General features: G+C 34.7%; 1 protein-coding gene across 2 annotated transcripts in view; it reads left to right on the top strand.

Moving 5' to 3' along the window:
• Window positions 1-24,083, top strand: part of CHM (CHM Rab escort protein) — a 182,341-nt gene that overhangs the window by 14,682 nt on the left and 143,576 nt on the right. For both annotated transcript variants that reach the window (XM_057538845.1, XM_057538846.1), the window contains exon 2: window positions 8,851-8,917. In XM_057538845.1, coding sequence (XP_057394828.1) covers window positions 8,851-8,917 — 67 coding nt within the window. The remainder of the gene's footprint in view (window positions 1-8,850; window positions 8,918-24,083) is intronic.

The following is a 24,083-nucleotide window of genomic DNA, read 5'->3' as shown; positions in this document are numbered from 1 at the left end:
TATTTTTTAAGCTTTTTATTATGGCCAGTTTCAAACATAAAAAATAGAATAAAATAACTCCCCATGTACCAATCTCCCAGTTTCAACGGTTATCAATTTATGGCCTCTTTTCTTCTGTACCCTCGACCTTCTCATTTCACGATCCAATCCTGGATTATTTTAATGCAAATCCCATATATTATAACATTCCATCTGTAAATATTTCAATATATATGTGAAGGACAAGGGCTCTCCTTTTTAAACATAACTACAGTAGCTTTATGCCCTTGTTTGCATTTTCAGTTCTTCCTAAGGCATTTATCCATTATATTTCTTTGCTCTAGTACTCCTTGTAGCTTAGTTTTTATTTCTGAAATGATTTTTCTTTCATTTCTTCTTGAGTCATTTCATTCTTTTTTCAAATATTCCTATTATCTAATCACCACACTTTTTAAGTTTTTCTAATTCTGATTTATGTTGTTCTTTCAGACCGTCTATTATTTCCTTAATTTCTTTTAGCTTATAGTACCATAGTTAGGTTATAATTTTCATCTAATTTGCAAGCATGTCTTTCTGGGATGCTTTCATTGTCTGTTAGGCTGTTATTTCACTTCTATTCTCTCTATGTATATACATATATTACTGTATATTGAATGGGATTCAATAAAGATCCTTTTGTTTTGCTCATTTTTAAGTGAAAAAAGTTTTCCTTGTGTTTTTAATAGGGAGTGTGTATCAGGATAGCTTTTCTAACTTAACTGCTCTAGAGCTCTCCTGTATTTTCACTAAAGAATCCAAAAAATAGCCTGAGATCTGAGATCTGATAGCTGTGTCACCCTCCCCCAGTTTTGTATGGACCTTCTCTACCCTTTGCACCTATTTTCCCTGTTCTGCTGAATTTGGATTATATTCCCAAGAGTTACTCCTCTGTGCAGGGATTTATCTAGAAGGACAGTTTTTCATTTTCCTAAGTTCATAGGGCCCAACTCCATTCCCACTTCCTCACCACTCTAGCACTCCCAGGGGTTCCTTTGCACTCATCCACAGGTTGGAGCCTGTGAAGTCCCCTCCCACTTTCTGCTGCTATTTTCACAATGAACTTGCAAGCTTCCGGTGAGTGCCTGATAGCAGTTTTGGGGTTCTCTGGCTCTCAGCGCTGTCACAAATTTCTTTGTCTTCCCTTCATTTCCTCTTGCACAGTCTCTGATATCACGTTGGTCTTATAGCTATTGAAGGTTTGTAATGACCCACTTGTATTTTGGAGTTCATCACGATATTTTGTCATCTAGCTTTGTTGTAGATATTGTCCCTGGGAGTTTGGTTTCAGTATCCTGGTTGCACTGTCTGTTTTTATGGGGGTCTCAGGGGGAGATTCAGCAACTTTGCTGCTAATGCCATCTTATCCTGTTTTTATTTTTAAGTTCAAGTCATTTGCACAAGAACAGAGTCCAAGTTGTTGATCTATCACTAACATTCACCTTTGAGAACTTGCAGCAAACCTTATGGGTCACTTATTTCAAGCTCTTCATTTTATCTGTAAGCATATTTATAAGGAAGCTGAATTCCAGAGAGGTTAAGTGACTTTTCAGCTATTTAGTATAAACCTGAAAACAAGAATCCAATTTTCCTAGTATTGAGACAGTGTTCTTATTAGACATTCCTAAAAGTTCACAGTATATTGAATTTTTAAAAATTAACATGAATTTTGTGAGTTAATATTTTAATGGATAGTATATTTATCCAAAGTTCTAAAAATTACATAGATATTAACAGTATTTTCTCCCATGAGGAAGAAGCCCATAGATATTAAATTACTACATTTATTAGTATGTTTGATATTTCGTGTGGGTCAAAGTGAATTACAATAATTGTCAATTTAAAAACAGTATTTTTTTTTAAAGAATTATTTATTTATTTATTTATGGCCGTGTTGGGTCTTCGTTTCTGTGCGAGGGCTTTCTCTAGTTGCAGCAAGCGGGGGCCACTCTTCATCGTGGTGCGCGGGCCTCTCACTATCGCGGCCTCTCTTGTTGCGGAGCACAGGCTCCAGACGCGCAGGCTCAGTAATTGTGGCTCACGGGCCCAGTCGCTCCGCGGCATGTGGGATCCTCCCGGACCAGGGCTCGAACCCGTGTCCTCTGCATCAGCAGGCAGACTCTCAACCACTGCGCCACCAGGGAAGCCCAAAAACAGTATTTTTATCTATACTTCTTGAAATTTCCCTAAGCTACTTCACTGGCAGTTTTTTTCTTTTTAAGGTAACCACTAAAAAGTAAATATAAGATATAAACTTTTTAACTTATAATTTAATAGGAATGAACAAAACTACTTAAACCTGGGTTGAAATTTAATTTCTGTCTAATTTTGTGATGTCACTTTTTTTGAGCGGCTGTGACATGAGTTAAGTGGGTCGTTTTACCTTTGCATTGCTCAGTCTAGTCAGTTCTGTACCTAATGTTGTTTATGCTTTGTTTACGATGGTACAGAAAGTCTGTACATAGGGTTGTTTAAGTAGTAAAGGATGTGGCTCTCTAAAAGCTTCTTATACTCACAAGTTTTTCCTTGCCAGTAATTCTACTTTATTCCTAAAAAAAAGAAGTTATTCTTTATAAAAAGTCGCAGTAAATTTTCTAGTTCTATGTAATTTTCTTTCCATTCTGATCTTCACTAGTTATAAATAACACATGAAATGACTTTCAAGGTAGAAAGCAGGAATCCATTTTGAAATGTTCTATAAAGTAAAGAGTGATTTATGGTTTCATATGATTTGGGCTGAAAGCACTCAGGCTTTGCCAGGTCATCAAAGTCCTGTCAGGGGAATCTATTATTTATTGTTTGATATGCTGGGAGTGGTGTAAGTACTTTATTTAATGTTTATCTTATGTAAGTATAGTGTTAGGAAAAATCAATTCCAGATACTAATACAATTTTAAGAATAGATCATAGAGTGCTAACCTAAATATTGTAGTTGTAAGTGATGAGGTTCAACATTAAGGATTTGGATTAAAAGGGGATTTTGAAAAATGAATAAATAATGGTTTCGTTCCTATAAAATATTTTAGATAAGATTCTTAAAAACACTAATTTCATACCTTTTTGGGCTTGATTTTAGCTTAGCTTTATTTGATAGTGAAACATCTTTATTTTATCTAGACAGGTTTTGGAAAATCATAGAGCTGGGACTATGTGTTTGTTATATGATCATATAACATTCTATAAGCTTCTAATATATTTTTTCTAGTTGCCAACTTTATAACAGAGCTTCAACTGAGAAGGACGTAATGTAACAAACCTCAGTTTCCCCTGTTACAAGCTGTTATGAAATGCTAGTGTAATACCTAGTATTTATCTGTGTTTGATAAAAATGACTTGCCAGTAAAAGTTGATGATCTTGCATCAGATTTATACATTTTTCCTATAATCCTTTGGCAGAGTTCTTTGAAACAGCCTCACTAATGAATTTAATGATCATATTTAATGATATGAAATGTTTAAAGGATATTGAATATTTGATGAACTTCTATAGCATACATATAGGGAAAAGCCCTATAGTGTACATATAGAAAAGGCTATTGGACTTCGTTTCAAAAAACTATTTTAAGTTGTTAGATCTTTGAGGATAACTTAAGTCAATAGTAAACAAATGGTAGTTTTTTTCCCTTCAAATAACTTAAGTATAACTTCAGATAACTTCAGATTTGTTTCTGAAGGGGTAGGAAGAGAAGGGAAGAGAACCAATATTTATTGAATGTCAGCGACATGCTAGGAGACACTGTGTAAGGTGTTTTATATCATTTTTTAACCTATTCCTCCCTATATCCCTATGAGATATATTATTAGCTCTATATTACAGTTGTAAACATTGTACTTGTATATTTGTAGTCAAATTTTTTACAGTGTGTTTCCAGTGTAATGCTGTGTGACTTAACCCTGATTATTTGTTTCTAACTCATGTCTGGCTTTCCCTTGTGGGAGAGACTGTATAATTCATTGTAATAAGCCTATATATGTTCCATATAAATGCCTTACAAGGATGTTGTGTGAATTTGAGTAATGATTCAGAAGCTAAGTAGTTCACTTTTTATGGTGCCCAGTGTTAAAAAAAGGCTTTATTTTGAAATTAGTCAAGGGTTTAAAAGCTATTAAAATTGAGCTTACAAATATTAATTTAAACAAAACAAACAGTTAGTTGTTTTGCTTATTTTGCTAAATTATAAGTAAGACCAAAAAGTTTAATTATGTTAACTTTTCGTAAATAAGAATTTAAAAAAAAAAAGTGAAACCTAAAGCTCCAGTTTTATGCAAACTCATCCTTCGTGCTGTGCCTAGAGTTATTTTTCTGAAACACTGATTAGATCTTGTTCTTATGGCTAAAATCTTAGACTCCCTGTTGCTTACAGGTTCAAGTTCAGACTCCACAGTTTGGCTCCAGCCACTCTTTTGGGCATCACTTTTTGGTACTCTCTTCTTTCACCCTTTGCCAAGAGTATTCCCTTCCACTTTCCCTTTTCCTTCAGCTTTTTTCTTCTACACTTTTCAGTTGTGTTATTACAGATCTGAAAGACCCAGCTGGTTAGTGTCCCCTGCTCCTTGGAGCATTCCATGACTCCCCTCTACAGAGGGAATGCTTCTTTCCTTTGTGTTCCTCTAACAGTTTTAATTACCTTTATTATTTCAGTCCCTTTAAATTCTTGTTCTTTAGACTCTGAGCTCTTTTAGGCTAGGCATTGCCTTTATCTTTTTTTTTCCCTCACTACCTATCACAGTCTGTTCTATCCCTCTCTCTCTCTTCCCTTTTCCCATTATTGTATGTCTTTCTTCTTTTCTTTCCTTAAACAGATATTTATAGAGAATCTACTATGTGCCTCTTCTGTTCAAGGAACTCGGTGTTTATTGAATGGGTGGGAAGAAATATGAAATCCTGGCCAGGAAGACATTATTAACTGTATTATTAGTCTGTCGTTCTAATCATTCTAAGCATGAAGTTATCTTCTGTTCAACACATATTTGTTGAAAACCTACCACAAGCGCTGCTTTACTGGGGATTCAGTGGTGAATAAAATATACACAGTCCCTGCTCTTGTGAAGCTGACATTCCAGTAGGAAAGTGAGTTGTGGCCACAAAGAGACAGGAAACCCAACCTTGTAAAGTCAGACAAATTGTCCAAACCTCTATGTGTCTGTGGCTTCTTTGTCTATAAAACTGTGTAGCATTATATAACATTAAAGTGTATTGAAAATGCAGCACTTCAAAGGATCTAGAATGGCCAAGACAATATTTAAAAAGAATGAAGTTGGAGGACTTATTCTACCTGATTTTAGGACTTAACCGTAAAATGTACAATAATCAAGACAGTGTGGTAGTGGCATAAGGATAGACACGTGGATTAATGCAACAGAGTTGAGAGTCCAGAAACAGACCCACACTGACATGGTCAATTGAGTTTTGATAAAGTTACCAAGGTAGGAAATAGTCTTCAATAAATCATGCTGGAATAATTGGATATCGACATTAAGAGAGGTACCTAAACCTTTTCCTCATAACATACACAAAATTTAAGTCAAAACAGATCATTGGCATATGGACACCAAAGGGGGAAAGGGTGGGGGTAGGATGAAGTGGGAGATTGGGATTGACCTATATACACTAATATGTATAAAATAAATAACTAATGAGAACCTGCTGTAAAGCACAGGGAACTCCACTTCGCTGTGCAGTAGAAACTAACACAACATTGTAAAACAACTATACCTCAATAAAACAAACAAAAAAACCCCCAGATCATTGGCCTAAATCTAAGAGCTAGCACCATAAATCTTCTAGAAGAAGTTAGGAGAAAATCTTTGTGACTTTGAATCAAGTAAAAGTTTCTTACATAGAATACAAAAAGCATGAATCATAAAAGAAAGAATAGTAAGTTGGACTTCATAAAGATTAAAACATTAGCTTATCAAAAACACAAGAAATGAAAAGGTAAGCCATTGATAAAGAGAAAATACCTATAAGGCATATATTTGAAAAAGGACTTGTATCCAGACAATATAAAATTCTCTTACAACTCAATTATAAGAAAGCAATCCAATAATGAAATGAGAAAAATACTTGAATAGATACTGCACAAAGGAAACTATATGGATGGTCAAAAAGCACATGAAAAGATTCTCAGCAAAATGCAACTTAAAACCACAATGAGATGCCACTATACCCACACTAGAGTTGGTAAGATTTAAAAGACTAAAAATAAGAAGAATTGGTGACAGTGTGGAGCAACTGGAAATCTCATACAGTGCTGGTGGGAATGCAAAACTATATAGCCATTTCAAAAAATGAAGTTTCTTAAAATGTTAAAATACACTTACCATATGACCCAGCAATTCCACTCTTGGGTATTTATCTGAGAGAAATGAAAACATATGTCCACTGGAAGACTTATACATGAATGTTCATAGTATCATTATTTCATGATAATCCCAAACTGGAAACAATCCAAATGCCCATCAACTGATGTACAGATAAAAAAAGAAAATGATGATATACAATGGATTAGTAACAACTAGAAAGAATGGAGTGCTGATACAACAACATGGATGAATCTCAAAAGTATCATATTAAGTAAAAAAATCCAGAAAAAGTTATATATACTGTTCTGTATGATTCCATTTACATGAAATTCTAGAAAAGGCAAAACTGGTTTCCTGGGGCATGAGGTAGGGATGAGGATTAATTACAAAGGGGCTTGAGGAAAATTTGGTGGTGATGGAAGTTTTCTAAAACGTGATTGTGGTGGTAGTTGCATGACTGTACATTTACTAAAATTTATTCACGGTTAAAAAAAAAAAAGCATGAAAATAATAGGCCCTTGCCATTTAACACAGAAATAGCCTATCAGTTTCACGAACTTGAGGGGATGTCTGGATGGAAATATTAAGGGAAAACACAAATGATAATCATTTTGGTTTTATGTAATTTGAACTTAAATCATGTTCAGTATTGAAATCTGTCCTTGGCTTTGCTTTGTCAGCAGAGACATGACTTCTGACAGTGTTGATCACAGCCGTGGGAATAACCACATGCCTATTTGCCTATCCAAAGTAACAGCTAATTTGATCCAAATAGAGGAGGGTAATTTTATTATTGTTTGCCGTTGGAGTTGGCATCTGGTAAAAATGGGTGTATGTTTGGAGTAGTATTTAGGTGAAAATGTAGTGCTTCTAAAATATCTTTCTGAAGAAAATAAAAGTAGGTATTCTTTATAGAGCAAGTACCCTCTGCTAACAACTGAACAACCCTACGAGATAGATGGTGGCATTCCCATTGATGGATGAAGAAACAAAAGCTAAGAGAAGTCAAGTGACTTGCCTGAGGTCTCATAGCTAGTTAAGCAGCAAAACTAAGATTCAAACTTAGCTCTCTGTCTGACTGGGACCATGCCCATTTCATTATGTTGCTATCCTGCCCGTACATCCTCATTCTCAGACTCTTGTCCAAGTTGGAGAGAGTGACTTTACCATGGTAATTTGAATTTGTGATGCCGAATTACTGAATTACTTGATCTTTGGAAAGTTATTTAACATTTCTCATCCCATTTTTTTCACATGGATAATACTGCCTGCTTCCCAGGGTTATAATGAGGAATAAATGAGATGATGTATATGAAAATGCATTGTGAATCATAAAGCCCTGTACTGATGTTTGGTGGTGTATTATTAATGCTGTCATTATTACACACTTAAACATACTACTAATTCTGCTTCCTGAATATTTCTTTGCTATTGCCCTTTTTCAGCCACTTAGCAGCTTTTACAGTACCATAGTGACTGCATTTCATTAATAAGGAAAGTTATTTTTTAGATATAAAAAGTTCAGATAGTCTTAAGATAAAAGACATTAGAACAATACAGTTTTAACCGTTTGAAGAACTAAGTATGCTTAACTATTTAGAATTTTCCTTTCTTCCTTCTATTTCCTCCTACACCACAAACTCACTTTTTTCCTGTGTATTATATCCAAAGTTAAGGTTGCAACTTTATGATGGCTTATTTCCAATAATTGATATTTAATGGCTATATTCAGTACATTTGGTCAGAACTTCTTTTTTGAACCAAACAGTTTATACCCACAAAGTGTTCACCACTGGAAAACTCTAGTTCTTCCATGAATGCAGCTGGATCTTTTGTTTAATGTGGTTTTAACTAGAGATTGACTACATCAGTTGCTTCCATATGCATATTGCTTTTTACATAAAGAAGATAATTATTCTCATTTCTTGAAATCCTTGATGCTTAGTGTGTAGTTTAAACCCTTGCCAAAAGAATGCTATTTCTTTTCTACTAGGTAAAAATCCAAGAGGACCGGGGTATCTCATTGTAGTGAAACAGTAGCAGCACTAAACTTTCAAAACATGCTTTGTTCATCGGACTGATATGAAATAATTAAAGCATTGGGCAGCAAGTTAACCAATTTGCACCCTAGTTTCTTCTTCATCTCTAAAATGTGTATGCAGATCCTTCTCTCCCAGTGCTTTTGGGAGAATCAGATGAGCTAGTGTGTGAACATAGTTTCTAAATAACAAAGTGCTATATGAACAATATTTTGACAGTTGCTCATTTATGGTAATTGGCAGATAAAAATAATTTAAGTACTTGATTTTTAAAAACCTCTCTTCCACATGATAAAATTTTCTGTATTAGTAGTATATGTTTAAGAAACATCATTCAACAGCATAATAATACAAACTATAATTTTGAATACAAGAATGAGCCTCTTTTGTTAAACTCTTCTATACAGCGATGGCATGAACATTTTTTGTGTTTTATATATATATATATATATTTCTACATTCTAAATGATATAGGTGTATGTTTTTATAGGTTTGCCTGAATCCATCATTGCGGCTGCATGTTCAAGAAGTGGCCAGAGGGTTCTGCATGTTGATTCGTAAGTTTATCAATGGTAGCATTTGATACTTCCTAAACACCTCTATACAAAATAAAAATTTAAATATACACACGTGTGTGTGTATATATATACGTCCTATATAAACTTTTTAAGTTAGGAAAATAATTGGAATTGTTTAATTTTCACCAAAAACATGTGAAATATATAATGTACAGGTTTTACTATTATACTCTGTGAAATAGTGTTCTGTTTCCTTTGAGGATAAACCAAATGCACCATAATTTTATTTTTCACATGAGTGATTTTGTTTTTTTAAATGATAATTCTCCAAGAGGCTTGGAAACCTCACACCTGACCCTTTAATTATATACATGTGTGGGTGTGTAAAACCTGTATATGCTGTTGTATTTTAGGCTTTGCATTTGATTGTTGAAAAAATCGGCTGATAAGAGTATGTGGTTTTCTTAAAATTCATCAAAATTTAAACTGTTAGAAAAATCTAGAATATCTAGAATTTTGTTTTCCCCCTTTTCCCTTAAATGTGATGATAAAAAGGAAGTTAATGGAAAATTCAAGTTTAAGATAAAGCTTCCTGCTTCCTCCTGAAACAAACCCTTAACTTTTTGCCTATCTATTTAGTGCTTTTGACCGTTGTATTTTGGCCCTTTAATTGTTCATTAAATAGGAGTAGAAAGGAAACAAGAAATAATGACTTTATATTTTCTGTTGATAGTAACTGCAAGTTTTTCAGAATGTCAGAATACTAAGAATAACAAGATTTGTTATAGTTCACAGTGCCTTCTCATATATTATCCCATTGTAAATATGTAGGAATCCAAAAGTGGTATTAGTTCATTTACCCTTTCTAAATTTATTTTCAAAGCATATTAACTCCTCAGTTATTGGATGAAATTTCTAAATTAAATTAGTTTCTGTTCTCAAGTCCTGCTCTTGGAATTCTCTTTCACTATCATATGTGTAACTGCTGTGTTAATGTCTTATTTCAGTCTTTTTGACATATGGATTCACATGCTGAAAAATTTGCTGCCTTGAAAGCTGAGGTACTGGGCCAGTGTGCTTTAAAAAGGCTTAATAAGAATGAAAATTCAAATTTATTTCTGATAATGTTAATTAACCTAAAATTGAAAATAAAATCTTAAATTTCCCAAAGTTATTTGTTGTGCTCACACTGTAAGCTACTTCCCATATCAGTTTCTTTACACATGTTATATAATTTAACTTTCATCACAGCTGAGTGAGGAGGGTGGTGTTATCCCAATTTAGCAAATGGGGGTGGGATGTGAGGCATAGAGAGGTTAAGTAATTTTTCTAACTTTACCCAGCTAGTGCATGTCTAAGTTTAAATGCAAATTTATTTTGTGTTTTCTTATTCTAAAACCTGAGATCTTCACACAATGAAGAATATTTTATAAATCACATAGGGTTTACTGATATTACAAAGTAAATTTTGATTAGGAATATAAGAAGCTAAATCTAATTTTGATAAACAATGAATCAATTAGAAAGACTTGATAATGTTAAGAACTTATACCTTAATACATAGTATTTCAAAGTGACAAAACTTTTTTCTTCTATTTTAGAGCCTCAGACTTGGTAGCTTTTGAGAGTTTAGATACATCTAGGTATTGATTTATAGAATGTTTTCCTGCTCTGAGCCAGGTTTAAATATTTTCTCATTTTTGTTCATTTTAGCACTTATGGTTCTTCATAGTTAGATTCAGTCTTCCCTAGCCCTTTCATTTCTGCTTTACATCTACAATAGTACCGTATGTCTCTGTTCCACAGACATACCTTACCATGCTTTCTTTTTTTTTTTTTAACATCTCTATTGAAGTATATCTTTTTTTTTTAAAATAACTTTTAAATTGTGGTAAAAAGAACACATAACATAAAATTTGCCATCTTAACTATTTCTAAGTGTATACAGTTGAGTAGTGTTAAGTATATGCATATTGTTGTGTAGCAGATCTCCAGGACTCTTTTGATATTACAAACCTGAACTCTATGCCCATTAAACAATAACTCTCCATTCCTCTTCCCCCCAGCCCCTGGCAACTACCATTCTACTTTCTGTCTCCATGAATTTTACTTCTCTAGATACCTCATATAATTGGAATCATACGTTATTTGTCTTTTTGTGATTGGCTTATTTCAGTCAGTATAATGTCTTCAAGGCTCATCCATTTTGTATCATGTGTCAGAATGTCCTTCCTTTCTTTCTAAGGTTGAATAATATTCCATTGTATGTATATACTATATTCATTCATCTGTTTATAAACATTTGACTCGCTTCCACCTCTTGACTATAGTGAATAATGCTGCTATGAACATGGATGTGCAAATATATCTTCAAGATCCTGCTTTCAGTTCTTTTGGATATATACCCAGAATTGATATAGTAATTCTATTTTTAATTTTTTGAGGAACTGCCTTACTACTTTCCATAGCAATGGTACCTTTTACATTTCAACCAACTTCCCATGCTTTGGCTCCAACTGGGAAGTTGTGTATGGGCTTTTAAGCTAGAATACCTGGGTTTAAGTCCTGGTTTCTTTACTTACTAGGTGTGTAACCTTTGACAAGTTACTTAGTCTTTCTGAAACTCAGTTTCTTGATATAAAGTTCATTATAATAGTAATTTATAAGATTGTTTATTGGATTAAATAAAATAATCAATGTAATGGATTTATAACAGTGCCTGAAACATAGTAAGCCCTTAGTAAATGTTAATTACTCTAACAATACTGTTGTTTGTCGTTGTTGAGAAATGTCCTTTGGTAGGTGAATTCTCTTTTTAATTTTCTGATTGCTTTGATATTCTTCTGTTTGTCTTTATAATTATATAGTCTTCCTCTTATCTGTCAAGGTGTGGATTTTATTTCTATTTATACTGTTCAGAAATTGTTTTGTTTCTTGAAATCAGATGATTTATGCCTTTTGTTGGTGGGAAAACCCTCAACTGTTTCTTCAAACATCTCTCTTCTTTCTTTTGGAAATTCTCTTATAAATTGCACCTTTTCATTCTATCCTTTATGCCTTTTAATGTCACTTTCATATTTTTCATCTTTTTACCTTTTGATACAGCACTCTGAATAGTTTCCTCAGCTTTATCTTCTTGTTCTGGGGTTAGCAACTATGGCCCACAGGTCAGCCACTTGTTTTTTTTTTTAATAAAGTCATATTGGAACACAACCATGCTTATTATATACTTATAGATATACATGTTTACATATTGACTATGGCTGCTTTCACACTACAAAGTCAAAGAGTTAAGCAGCTGCAACAAAAACTGTGTGGTCTGCAAAGCCTAAAAATTTACTATCTGGCCCTTTATAGAAAATGTTTGCAGACCTCTAGTTCATTAATTCTGTCTTTAGATGAGTCTAATTTTCTATTTATCCTAGCTATCATTTTCTTCAATGACTTTCATTTCTAGAAGTCCTGTTGGGTTATTTTTTAAAACCATCGTGTTCTTTCTTTGTGTTTCAATTCATTTTTTTTTAAAACGTGTGAAGTATTTTATGTGAAGTTCTTTGAGGTTTAATACTGCTGTTTGTCATTTTCTCTCCATCTTCAGGGTCAGTACTTTTTCTTATTTCCTTTCCCTAAAATTTCCAGTTTTTCTTTAGTGGGGCTTTATCTGTGGGAATGCTGTGTGACCTGTTTGAGGGGGTATGTTCGTACTAAGTGGTTTTGCATTTACTTTTGCCTGGTTAGCCAGTGCTATTACTGACCATATTAGTTTCCTATTGCTGCTGTAACAAATTACCACAAATGTAGTAGCTTAACACAACACAAATTTATTCTTTTACAGTTCTGCAGGTCAGAAGTATGAAATGAATCTTACGGGTCTGAAATCAAGTTGTAGGCAGGCAGTGCTACATTCCTTTTGGAGGATTCAGGGGACCATCTGTTTCCTTATCTTTTTCAGCTTCTAGAGGCCACCTGCATTCCTTGGCCCATGGCCCCTTCTTCCGTCTTCAAGAGCCTCACTTCACCCTCTATCATGCCACCTTGTTTTTCTGCCCTTGACCTCTTGCCTCCCTCATAAGGAGCCTTGTGTTTACATTGGGGCCTACCTGGATACCGTAGGATATTCCTCCCATCTCAGGATACTTTATTTATGCATGTTAGCAAAGTCCGTTTTGCCATATAAGATAACTTATTCACAGCTTCTGGGGATTAGGACATCGACAACTTTGGGGAACCATTATCTACTACACTGGCTCAAAACAATTTGTATGTTAATTTCTAGGCTTGAGGGTTCTTGGTTTACATGAGTAGTATGTATTAGAACACCATAATCACCTGTGGTTCAAGTTTGCAGTTGTAAATTCTCATAGAAATTTCCCCTTCCGCCTATGGCCTGCTTCAACAGTATCCCATCATGTACTCTCTCTAAGTATACTGTATTCTCTCACATCTTTATGCCTTTTTTCACGCTGGTCCCTATTCTATGTGAGTAGAGTACTCCTTCTTTAGGACATAGCTAGTATACCACTTTCTAGTGATGTCTTCCTTGATAATCCAAGTAGTATTAATTTTTCTATTTGCCTGTACTTGCAAGTATTCTGTACGTTCTTATAATATTTTCACACAGTATTATTATTGTTTATAGATCTCTTGGCTCTATTAGACTCTTAGAGATTGGGGATCATGTCTTAGTCATCTTTATATCCCCAGTGCCTGAGAGGTCTGGAATACAGCAGTCCCTAAATAAATATTTGATAAATATTATATATGCCAAGCCACTGTTCTAGTGATGGGAATTTAGAATTGCCTCATATATGCTCAGTGCAACATTGGTCCTTCCTCATCTACAGATGGTAGATTCATGGTAGTTTGGAAGGGAGTTATCTGTTGATGAGAAAGTTGAGGTTTGCGCATAGTCAAACAAGCAGATGACTGGGGAAAAACTCAGATCTTATTCCTATTCCAACATTCTTTGAAATATACCACACTGTCTTTGTTGTTGATGTACCTGTATATATTTGTTAAAAAACAATTAGTTGAATTATTCTAACTATTTCTAATTTGTAGACACAGTAGAAAATCATTACCTTGTATTTTTGCTTTTTTCTCAATTAAGTTCTACTGTTGAATAGATTAGAATCATGCTTCTCAAACTGTAGTGGTGTTCTGGCGCTTGGGGTGGTGGTGGCATATGAAGCCAAAGGATAAACAGTGGAGCCTGGTGTGTAAATTTTATAAACATTATAATGCATTAAATGCATTAAAATATTAAGATTTTCTGAACAAATTTTAGATTTGTGGTAAAGTTGAAAAATTAGTACAGAGAGGGTCTGTATATACTTTATTCAGCTTCTCCTAATGCTAACATCTTATGTAGCTGTAGTACCATTATCAAAACTTAGAAATTAATATTGGTGGAATACTAACTACTAAACTGTAGACCTAATTTGAATTTCACTGATTTTTTTCAGTAGTGTTATATTTCTGTTTCAGGATCTGGTCCAGGATCCCACTTTGCATTTAGTTGTTAATAGTCTCAAATTATCTCCCCCAAGGTACACTAATGTTTGCCTAATGGTCATTTTCTATTTTCCTCTTCCCATCTTCACTTATTTATTGCAATTCTTCTGTAAATAAGAGCTGTCTCTTCTTCCTCATTTATTTATTTATTAAATTATATGTATCACTGTGGGTTCATAGATATTTATTTTATACTATGGGTTATAATCTCATACTACCATTGTTTATTTTGTTGTTCAAATTGTTCCAGCTTTGGTCATTGTGAGTTCCTTCCAGTTGGTTCCTGTGTCCTTGTGAAATATCCAATCCTTGTTTGAGCACTTCCTTACTTTCTGACACGGCAAGATGCTCCAGCCTCATCTTGTGTTTTCCCTGCTCTAGCCCTAGAATCAACCACTTTTCCAAGAGCCCTCTCTCCGTGTATTTGAGAATGGGATTTAGAAACCAAGTTCTGAATACTAGGTATCATTCCTACTGGGCTTCCCTTTTCTCCACATCCTCTCCAACATTTGTTATTTGTGTTCTTTTTGATGGTAGTCATACTGACAGGTATGAGGTGATATCTCATTGTGGTTTTGATTTGCATTTCCTTGATGATCAGTGATGTTGAGCATCTTTTCATGTGTTAGAGAATGTTCTAATTTCATTCTTTTACATGTAACTGTCTGGTTTTCCCAGCACCAGTTATTGAAGAGACTGCCTTTCCTTTGTTGTAGATTAATTGACTATAAGTACATGACTTTATTTCTGGGCTCTCTATTCTGTTCCATTAATCTATGTGTCTGTTTTTGTGCCAGTACCAGACTGTTTTGATTACTGTAGCTTTGTATTATAGTCTGAAGTCAGGGGCATGATTCCTCTAGATCTGTTCTTCTTACTCAAGATTGTTTTGGCTATTTGGGGTCTTTTGTGTTTCCATAAAGTTTTTGAATTATCTGTTCAGGTTCTGTGGAAAATGCCATTGGTATTCTGATACAGATTGCATTGAAACTTTAGATTTCCTTGGGTAGTATGGTCATTTTAACAATTTTAATTCTTTCAATCCAAGAACACAGTATATCTTTCCATCTGTTTGTATCCTCTACAATTTCTTTCATCAGTATCTTATAGTTTTCTGAGTATGGGTCTTTTACCTCCTTAGGTAGGTTTATTCCTAGGTATTTTATTCTTTTTGATGCGATGGTAAATGGGGTGGTTTTTTTACTTTCTCTTTCTGATAGTTCATTGTTAGTGTATAGAAATACAACAGATTTCTGTTCATTAATTTTGTATTCTGCAACTTTACCGAATTCATTGATGAGCTCTAGAAGTTTTCTTGTGGCGTCTTTAGGATTATCTATGTATAGTATGATGTCATCTGCAAACAGTGACAGTTTTACTTCTTTTCCAATTTGGGCTCCTTTTATTTCTTTTTCTTGTCTGATTACTGTGGCTAGGACTTCCAATACTATGTTGAATAAGATTGGTGAGAGTAGGCATCCTTGCCTTGTTCCTGATCTTAGAGGAAGTGCTTTCAGCTTTTCACCATTGAGTATGGATTTTAGCTGTGGGTTTGTCATATATAGCCTTTATTACATGGAGGTATGTTCCCTGCATGCCCACTTTCTGGAGAGTTTTTATCATACATGGATGTTGAATTTTGTCAAAAGTTTTTTTCTGCATCTATTGAGATGGTCATATGGTTTTTATTCTTCAATTTGTTAATGTGGTGTATCGCATTGATTGATTTATGGATATTGAGAAATTCTTGCATTCCTGGGAAGATGTACTTTTTTGTGTGTTATACTTAAACAACATTTTAACTTGCCAAAAATGTGATTTTCCAATTAATGGTAGTGGGCTATATATTATTTTATTCATACAAACACACTGCAGTTTATTTAACCAATTCTCTACTGCTGTATTTGAGGCTGTTTCCAGTTTCCTGTTATAAGCAAAATGTGGACATCCATATACATATGGCTTTTATTTATAAATTTCTAATATTTTGGGAAAAAGGTTCCCAAATTTTTACCACATTTGTATATTTGTAAAATCACCTTATGATCTTTTTCTTTTTCTCTAATTTAAAAATTCACAAAGTCAGTGACTTTAATGAGATTGTGTAACTCCTGTGCCTCAATAAACTTAAGTGTTATGATAAGGAATTAGGTAAAATTCTCTTTTTTTGCAGGAAGATTTATGTAGTTAGCCAGCAGAATAGTGACCTGAACTGATTATTTCATCCTGATGAACTGTTGAGTGGTATTGTTTTTCTAATCTTGGTTAAAGTCTCTCTTACATTAAAACATTAAATATTAACTGAGACAAAAGCTATAGGAATAACAGCAGGCAAAAATGTACTTTGAGTTTTTTTTATGAGTATGGATTACATTCATGATTTTGTGAAGATCAATTTAGTACTTTAACCTCCTGACACTGTTTACATTTATATACCATTTAAGTGATGATAGTTGATGGTTCTGAAATGACTCATTATAAAATCCTAAGTACAACCTCTGTTGATTTATAAGCACTATCCAAGCATTATCACTATCAACAGCAGCTAATCTCATTTAAAATAGTCATTTCATTGCTGTGTTGTCATAAATTTCACAGGCAGATTTTAAATTAAACTTCTGCCAAATTGTAACTGAAGGAGCTCCGTTTTTGTGTGCCAGTTATCTGTCTAAATAAATGTAAAATCTGTGGTTCTTTTTAGAGAACTACATTTACAGTAGATATTAATGAGCTGTTGACATGTGAAAGTTCGAGAATAGGTGCTGTGATTTAGAAAAGCAATTAGCAAATCAGAATGTAGAGTTTGGCATTTACTTTAATCTTGAAGTTGCTGGAGGGAGGTGCAACAGGATCAAAAGTTTACACTTGAACAGAATCTACTTCTACCAATAATTGTTCATCTGCACATCCTCAATCAGTCTTTTCTTCTAATCATCTATGTCATTGTTTAGTTTTATTTTGTTTCCTATAAGTCTTTACTTTCTACTGCAACTGCTTCAGACAAAGAGAAAATAAACTAAATAAATTGAAAATGATGTTACCTCACTGAATTAATACAAATTCATGATTTCTTAGAGTCTTTTTTAAAAACGAGTATTCAGTGTTTGAAGTCTTTACATCCGATTCTGTTAAGTATTTAGTGGATTTATGATGTCAACCCAAATGACTGTCACAGATATAGCTATTGATGTTTTAGTCTTATGTAATAACCATATTATTATTTCTAAAAGTTGAAAACATTGTTATACTTTAATAGTTTGACCAAAGAAGGATATTAATCTAAATAGTATTATCTTGTGGGGTTAGGAACTGATGTCACCATTATATGTCTATCAGTTTCTGGGCTAGATTTCTCTTTGGTCTGACAAACGAAACTTTTGTTTTCTATTTAGCAACTGTGTCTAGTTAAGAATTATTTAGGAATTGTGATAAAGAGAAGTAAACAATTATTTTGTCTCTGGTTTGTTTTCTGTTTTTGTTTGTTTGAAAAAACTTTTTGCCTTTAATCATAAAAATATACATATGTTTGTCATAAAAATTTAAGCAATGTATATGTCTGTATATTACATGCACATATACATAAAAATATACATGTCATTCTGCCCACATACCACTCCCGAGAGACCACTGTTGGTGTGGTGTATTCTGTCTGGTGGAATTAAAGATAGTTTTATGAGAATGGATGAATGCATGAGTGAAAGGATAAAATGAATTGAATTGATGAGGTGAAAATATGCCATAATAGTGTCTCATCATCGTGTCTGTTTGCACATTCTTTTCACATTTAAGGATATTATTTAGTAATATTATGTTATGGTACTAATAGTGGAAAAAACAATTTTTTACACAGATAAATAGTTGATCAAAACTAGATGAGATCATATAGGATTGTATTAGGAAAATTCATCCCAGTAAGTTTCTTGAGAGTTGTAGAGCTATGGCTGACCATGATTTCAAAGGACACTTTCTGGGTTCACTGTTTCTCCACCACTGACTTGACATTATTTTGACATCCCCTTTTCCTCTATATCATTTTTCATCTTTATGTTTTGGCACTGAGGTGGGAGACACTAAAATTTGCCAGAAATTGTCACTTCTCAAGAAATATATACATTATTATTAGAAACCAGTTGTAAAACCAGATGAGATTATGGGTATTGCTAGTCCCCGAGTATTGAGAGGTGAACAACAAAACAGATCATGACTCCTGCCCTCATGATGACCTTGGACCCTAGTAGGGGGAAATAGACATTAAACATGCTTAAATTTTATATTATAAATTGTGCTTATGAAGGAAAAATGGGTAGTGCTCTAAGAGAGTAATGGGGGCATTATTTAGATTTGGTGGTAGGAGGGTGGCTTGAATGGGAGTGGTTACAATAACTTCTTATTGACTTCTCACCATGGATATGGGACTATAAAAATCTTTGAGAACTAGCATCATTTTCCTTTTATAGAAAGAGTTAAAGTGACTTCTTATTAGAGGAATTTTTTTGTGTGGCTTAATAGAACTCTACCTCATTGAGTCACCTCAGAAATTGCATCTGCAGTTGTGTGTCAAATGAATTTTATGATTTTTTCTGCCCTGGAAATTAATATGTGGAATTGTGTGAAAAATTTCGGTCTGATGCCTTGCTTCTGCAGTGAAAGAACAAAAATAATCTGTTCAGATGGTTCAATGATTATTGGCTCCTAAAAAAAGGAACCAGTATTGATTCAACAGCTAATCCTATTGTGAAGTTTCTTTTTAGTGGTTTTAGTTTGTGAAAATTCAGGTCTGTTTATGTTTTTTTTAATGCAAAAATAAAACAACATGGCTGTTTCTCTTATACTGGAATACTTGCACATATGTCAATAAGGTAGCTCAAAGATAAATATTTGAAAGGTTTTAGATTTAAGACTACCATAAAGGGATAGGGAAGTAAAAGAAATGTAACCTCACTTAGAAGAAAATTTTTATTTTTACCTTCTATTACCTAGATGAAAGAAAGAAAACCTCACTCTGTCTCCTGTAAGGATGAGAAAAATGTATCAAAGAAGCAAGTGTTACCCTAGCTTTTCCCTTTCTCTGTTCCCCCATGTTAAAGACATTTCATGAGGTCTGTGGCACTAATTTATGAGTGAAAGTAGTTTTCAGTTGCTTAACGTAATCTAGTATTCAGGATGGTGTATGCTGTTACAAACAACGTGATGTAATAATAATAGCTACCATTTACTGAATATTTGCTCAGTACTGTGTTAGGTACTTTACGAATATTAAGCTATTTAATTTTTATTATATTTCTCTAAAAGAAGTATAAATTCTCTCCTTCTGCAGATGAGGAAACAAACTCAGAGAACTGAAATAACTTGTCCAATGTCACATTTCTATTAAGGGGACGAACCAGGATTTAAAGCCAGGTCCATTAGACTGCAAAGCCTATGCTCTTTCACTAAGATAAGCTGTAGGGTTGGAAGACAAACAAATCCTGGGTTTGATGATCAAGAGACCCAATTCAGGCTGTTACTCTGTCACTGATTAGTTATGTGACTTATGTTGTTTTCTTCAACTGTAAAATTGGCGTAGCGTACCACCTACCTTGAAGAGTCCCTGTGAGGGACCAGTGGGATACATGTAAAAAATTGAGGTGTGGCCAGCAAGGTCTGACAGTCATATGTATCAGGTTCACTAAAAGGCTTTTACTTTGGAATCACTGGGAATATGTTCAGTCTTTATTTTGGAGGGCAGTGTGGGGAAAAAAAATCCTTGGAAGCAATTTGTGAATTTTTATGGTTTTGAGACAGAAATGTCATTTTATCTTTAGGTCACTGAAATCTGTATGACAGGAGCTTCATTTGCAAATGACAATTCTTGCGTAAGGAGGATGTTTTTCCTATAGAGCTCAAACAGAGGCTAGATTGATTGAGATAGCTCTGTGCAGAAATCATGATATATCAACATCTCTCTAGATATTACTAACTTTGACTTGTTTTATTCAGTGGGTTTGAATGAGGATAGGTTTCACACAGACCAGAAAACTACAGGCAAAGATAATTGAATGTACGTATGCATTTTTTCACTACCTCTCCTTCCCCCCCCCACCTTCTTCCTCTTGAGCAATTTCTTTATCATTCACCCTCCTTCTCCTTCGAAAAGGAGGGTTTTGTGCATTTTGTTTTTACTTTGAAATAGCAACTGTTCTTACCAGCTCCTTGGAGCTTTGAAGACTATTAATCAGCTTGACAGCTGGAAGCAGAGTGATCGACAGCAATAAAGCTTAAAGCTTTTTCTTATCACTCTAATTTCCCTTTTTTTCCCCATTAATGAAACTGGAGTTTGATTTGCCTTTCCATGGCAAAGCAAGGGTAAATTTTAGGAGCTGTGACTATGAAGTAGAGGATAGGGAAGAAGGGAGAGGGGGTCAACAATCTTCAATCCTTTGACTTGTCAGTTCTGTTGTTCTCTCAGCAGTCCCCATTCTTGTCTCTCTCTCTTCTTCCTTCTCAGGGTTGTCAGTGAACCTAGCTATGCCTGGCTGGCACTGGACTCGCTAATTGCCAATGAAAAGGGCACTGGAGACTCCTGTGGGCGTGTTCTCCTGTGTCTACACTTGGCATGGGGGGGGTGAGGATGATAACTTACTATGTGCTAGGCACTGCTTTAGGTGCTTTCATTCCTATTTTTAAGATAAAGAAACTGAGGCTTTTAAAGAGTAACTGTAAGGTTATTGGCTGAGGTCACACAGCTAGTAAGAGGCACAGCTGGGGTTTGAACCCAGGTCCATCTGATCCTGAAGCCTTGATTAATAACAATGCATTTACTCCTCTTAGTTAACAATTATGACCACGCATTAAGGGTTCCAAGATGACCAAACTGCTGTTATTGCCCTTAAGTTTCTCCTGGTCTAGTCAGAGGAAACACTCATGCAGTCTAATTACAAGACAATATGACAGATAAAAATTGTATAATGATTCATTCATTAGTGTATAGGCTAGGCTACCGTGAAGCAATCATATCGGTTATACTGGGCTACAGTAAAGCAATCATATTACTACCTCTTTATCAATGCATGAATTGTTATACCTGTAAATAAATGTGAATTTCTTTTTTCACATTAAAGAAGACAGTATGACAGCTCTTACAGAAGTATGTGCAGAGCTCTAGACGCACAAAGATCAGTTTTATTTATATATTGGAGAGCTGAAGGCTTCACAGAGAAAATGATACTGGATTTGAGTAGTTCCGGCTGGTTTGACTAGTTCCACCATTCGTTTTGTGATGGAATAACCTTGGGTACAGGATATAGCATTAATAAAAGCAGAGAGACATGCAGGCACTTGACTCAGTGTTGACTGTGTAGTTGTGGCTAATGCATTGGATGCATGGCAGAGAAGAGTGATGTCTAGACATAAAGCTGGACAGTAAGTTTTGAAGGTTCTTAGAGCGATGCCAAGGATTTTGGACTCTACTCTAGAGGCATTAGTAAGCCATTAAACATCTTTATGCCAGGGAATGACATAATGTGGTCTGCCAAGACCTGATCACAATGGCAGTAATGTGAAGGTTGGGTTGGAAGGGAAGAAACTAGAGGCAGGGAAACCTTTGAGGGGGCTAATGAAAAAAATGGGATAAGAGAGAGGGCCTGAAATAAGGCAGCAGTGGTAAGGATCCAAAGATAGAAGGGGTTTGAGAAATTAACTAGAATTGACAAATGAGGAAGGGATGATGAGTGAGTTCAAGATTTTCTAGCATTGGCAGCTGTGAGAATGGTGTTGGTATTTATTGAAATGGGGAAACCAAGAGGAAAACCAAATTTTGGGTGGGGGACAGATAATAAATTTGCCTTTGGGACCTGTAGAGATTAAAATTAACCTGGGATATTTAGTGGAGGGAGATGTCCAGTAAGCTAATGACTCATGATATGTATTTTCAGTACAGAAATATCAATAGCTATGAGTCTGGAGCTCTCCCCAGAGGGCCCAGATTGGAGATGACAATTTGTGAGTCATTGGTAGAGAAGTGATGATTGAGTCAGTAGGAATAGATGAGATCATAGAGGAAGACAAGAATTGAGGGCAGCCTTTGTACATTACCCACTCGTCTACCTGGCTTGATTGTCTAAAAATGGATTTGAATGGGTGGACTAGTGTGGAATGACTAATAACTGTAAACATAGGAAGGTCTCTTCTCCAGCCCTAATGACTGGGAACACAGCCTGCCATTTCATTCTGGCAGACTGATCTGATTGCCAAAGCAGCTTCCTATAGCTTTATAGGACTCTAAAAACCAAGTAAGGGCTTGGTCTTCCTCTCTAACATTAGAACTGCATCTGCATACTCTACCAAGGAGGCTGACCTTCCTTGATCTTAGAATGAGGGTATGGTGAAAGGAGCTTGACTTTCTTGTGTATCAGGTATGTGGAGCTTTTAGTAAATGAGAATTTGTGTAGGGGGTAAGTCTATTATATTCCCTAAGCTGTTCTGTTATTTGTCAACAAGGAAGACAGAAACATGTCATGGTTCTTTGTAATACTACAACCAAATTTAAATAGAATAGAGCCTCTTTCAGTGTGCATGGTGTATAGCTGGCAAACTGATACAATAGACATGCCACACTGTTGTTTTCCTACTCCTATCATATACAGAAAGATATTTGTGCACATTAAATATGAGTTACGTAATAAAGTTGATTGTATTTTAGGTCCTAGAAATGAATAGTCCCGCCAGGTTTGGCATTAGAATAGATGTAGTCATGAAGTTATTATTCCATTTTCATTATCCAGATGAGTTGGAGAAACAAAACAAAAATTAGACTTCATCCCATCTAATGTCTGTAAATATCAATAGATCCCACTGCCTTTACTTATAGTAAGTCAGATTCCAAGATTTGTATTATGTGCCTATGTTTATAATTTTCAATATTCCAATCTTGTAGATTATAGCAGACAGTGTTTTATATAGTGGAAAGAGCATAGGCTTGGGAGCCTGATATGCCCTGGGCTTAATTAAGGGCAGGCTCTGCCATTTCCTAGCTGAGTGAGTTAAAACAAGATACTCAACGTCATGGTTGTTTTTTTTTTTTTCTTTTTCCTTCTAATTTTAAAATGGGGATAATTATAGCACCTATCTCTCAGGATTCTTGTGAAGATTAAATGAGATAGTGAATGGAAAATGACAAGCTCAACATATATAGTACCTATTTTTCTTCTTCCCCTTAACATGAATTAAGCCAGGATTTCTCAAAATACGTTGTTGAGCCAAATGCTGTTTCAAAAAAAAAAAAAATGCTCATTGGTTAACTGAATTTATTCCTTCTTGGAGAGAACAGACATTAACATATTTAATGGTGCTGAGAAGGTCTACCATAAATAAACCATTTTCTGGTGGTTTTACTCTTTTAAACATAGCATGTTCCAAATTTATTTTGTCATTGTAACTTTTTTCTTGGAATACCTGTTAACAGCCCATGTTATTGATGGGATACAGTTTGGAAAAGGTGAATTTAGTAATTGGGTCCAGGTGCTATTTGATATCTAAGTGTTTGGCTTCATTAAACCACAGCGACCATTATAATATCCTATGGTCTAAATGTTGCTAGCCAGCTTAGATGTTTAGGATTGTTTATGTTGCAGTGGACAGGATTAGGGTTTGGAAAGCTAAGTTTCAGTGGCAGTCCTGCCAGTTGTAGCTGTGTGGCCCTGAACTGACTTAA

This window comes from Balaenoptera acutorostrata, chromosome X (genome assembly GCF_949987535.1).
Source record: "Balaenoptera acutorostrata chromosome X, mBalAcu1.1, whole genome shotgun sequence".
NCBI lineage: Eukaryota > Metazoa > Chordata > Mammalia > Artiodactyla > Balaenopteridae > Balaenoptera > Balaenoptera acutorostrata.
This window is presented reverse-complemented; position numbering and strand designations above follow the sequence as displayed.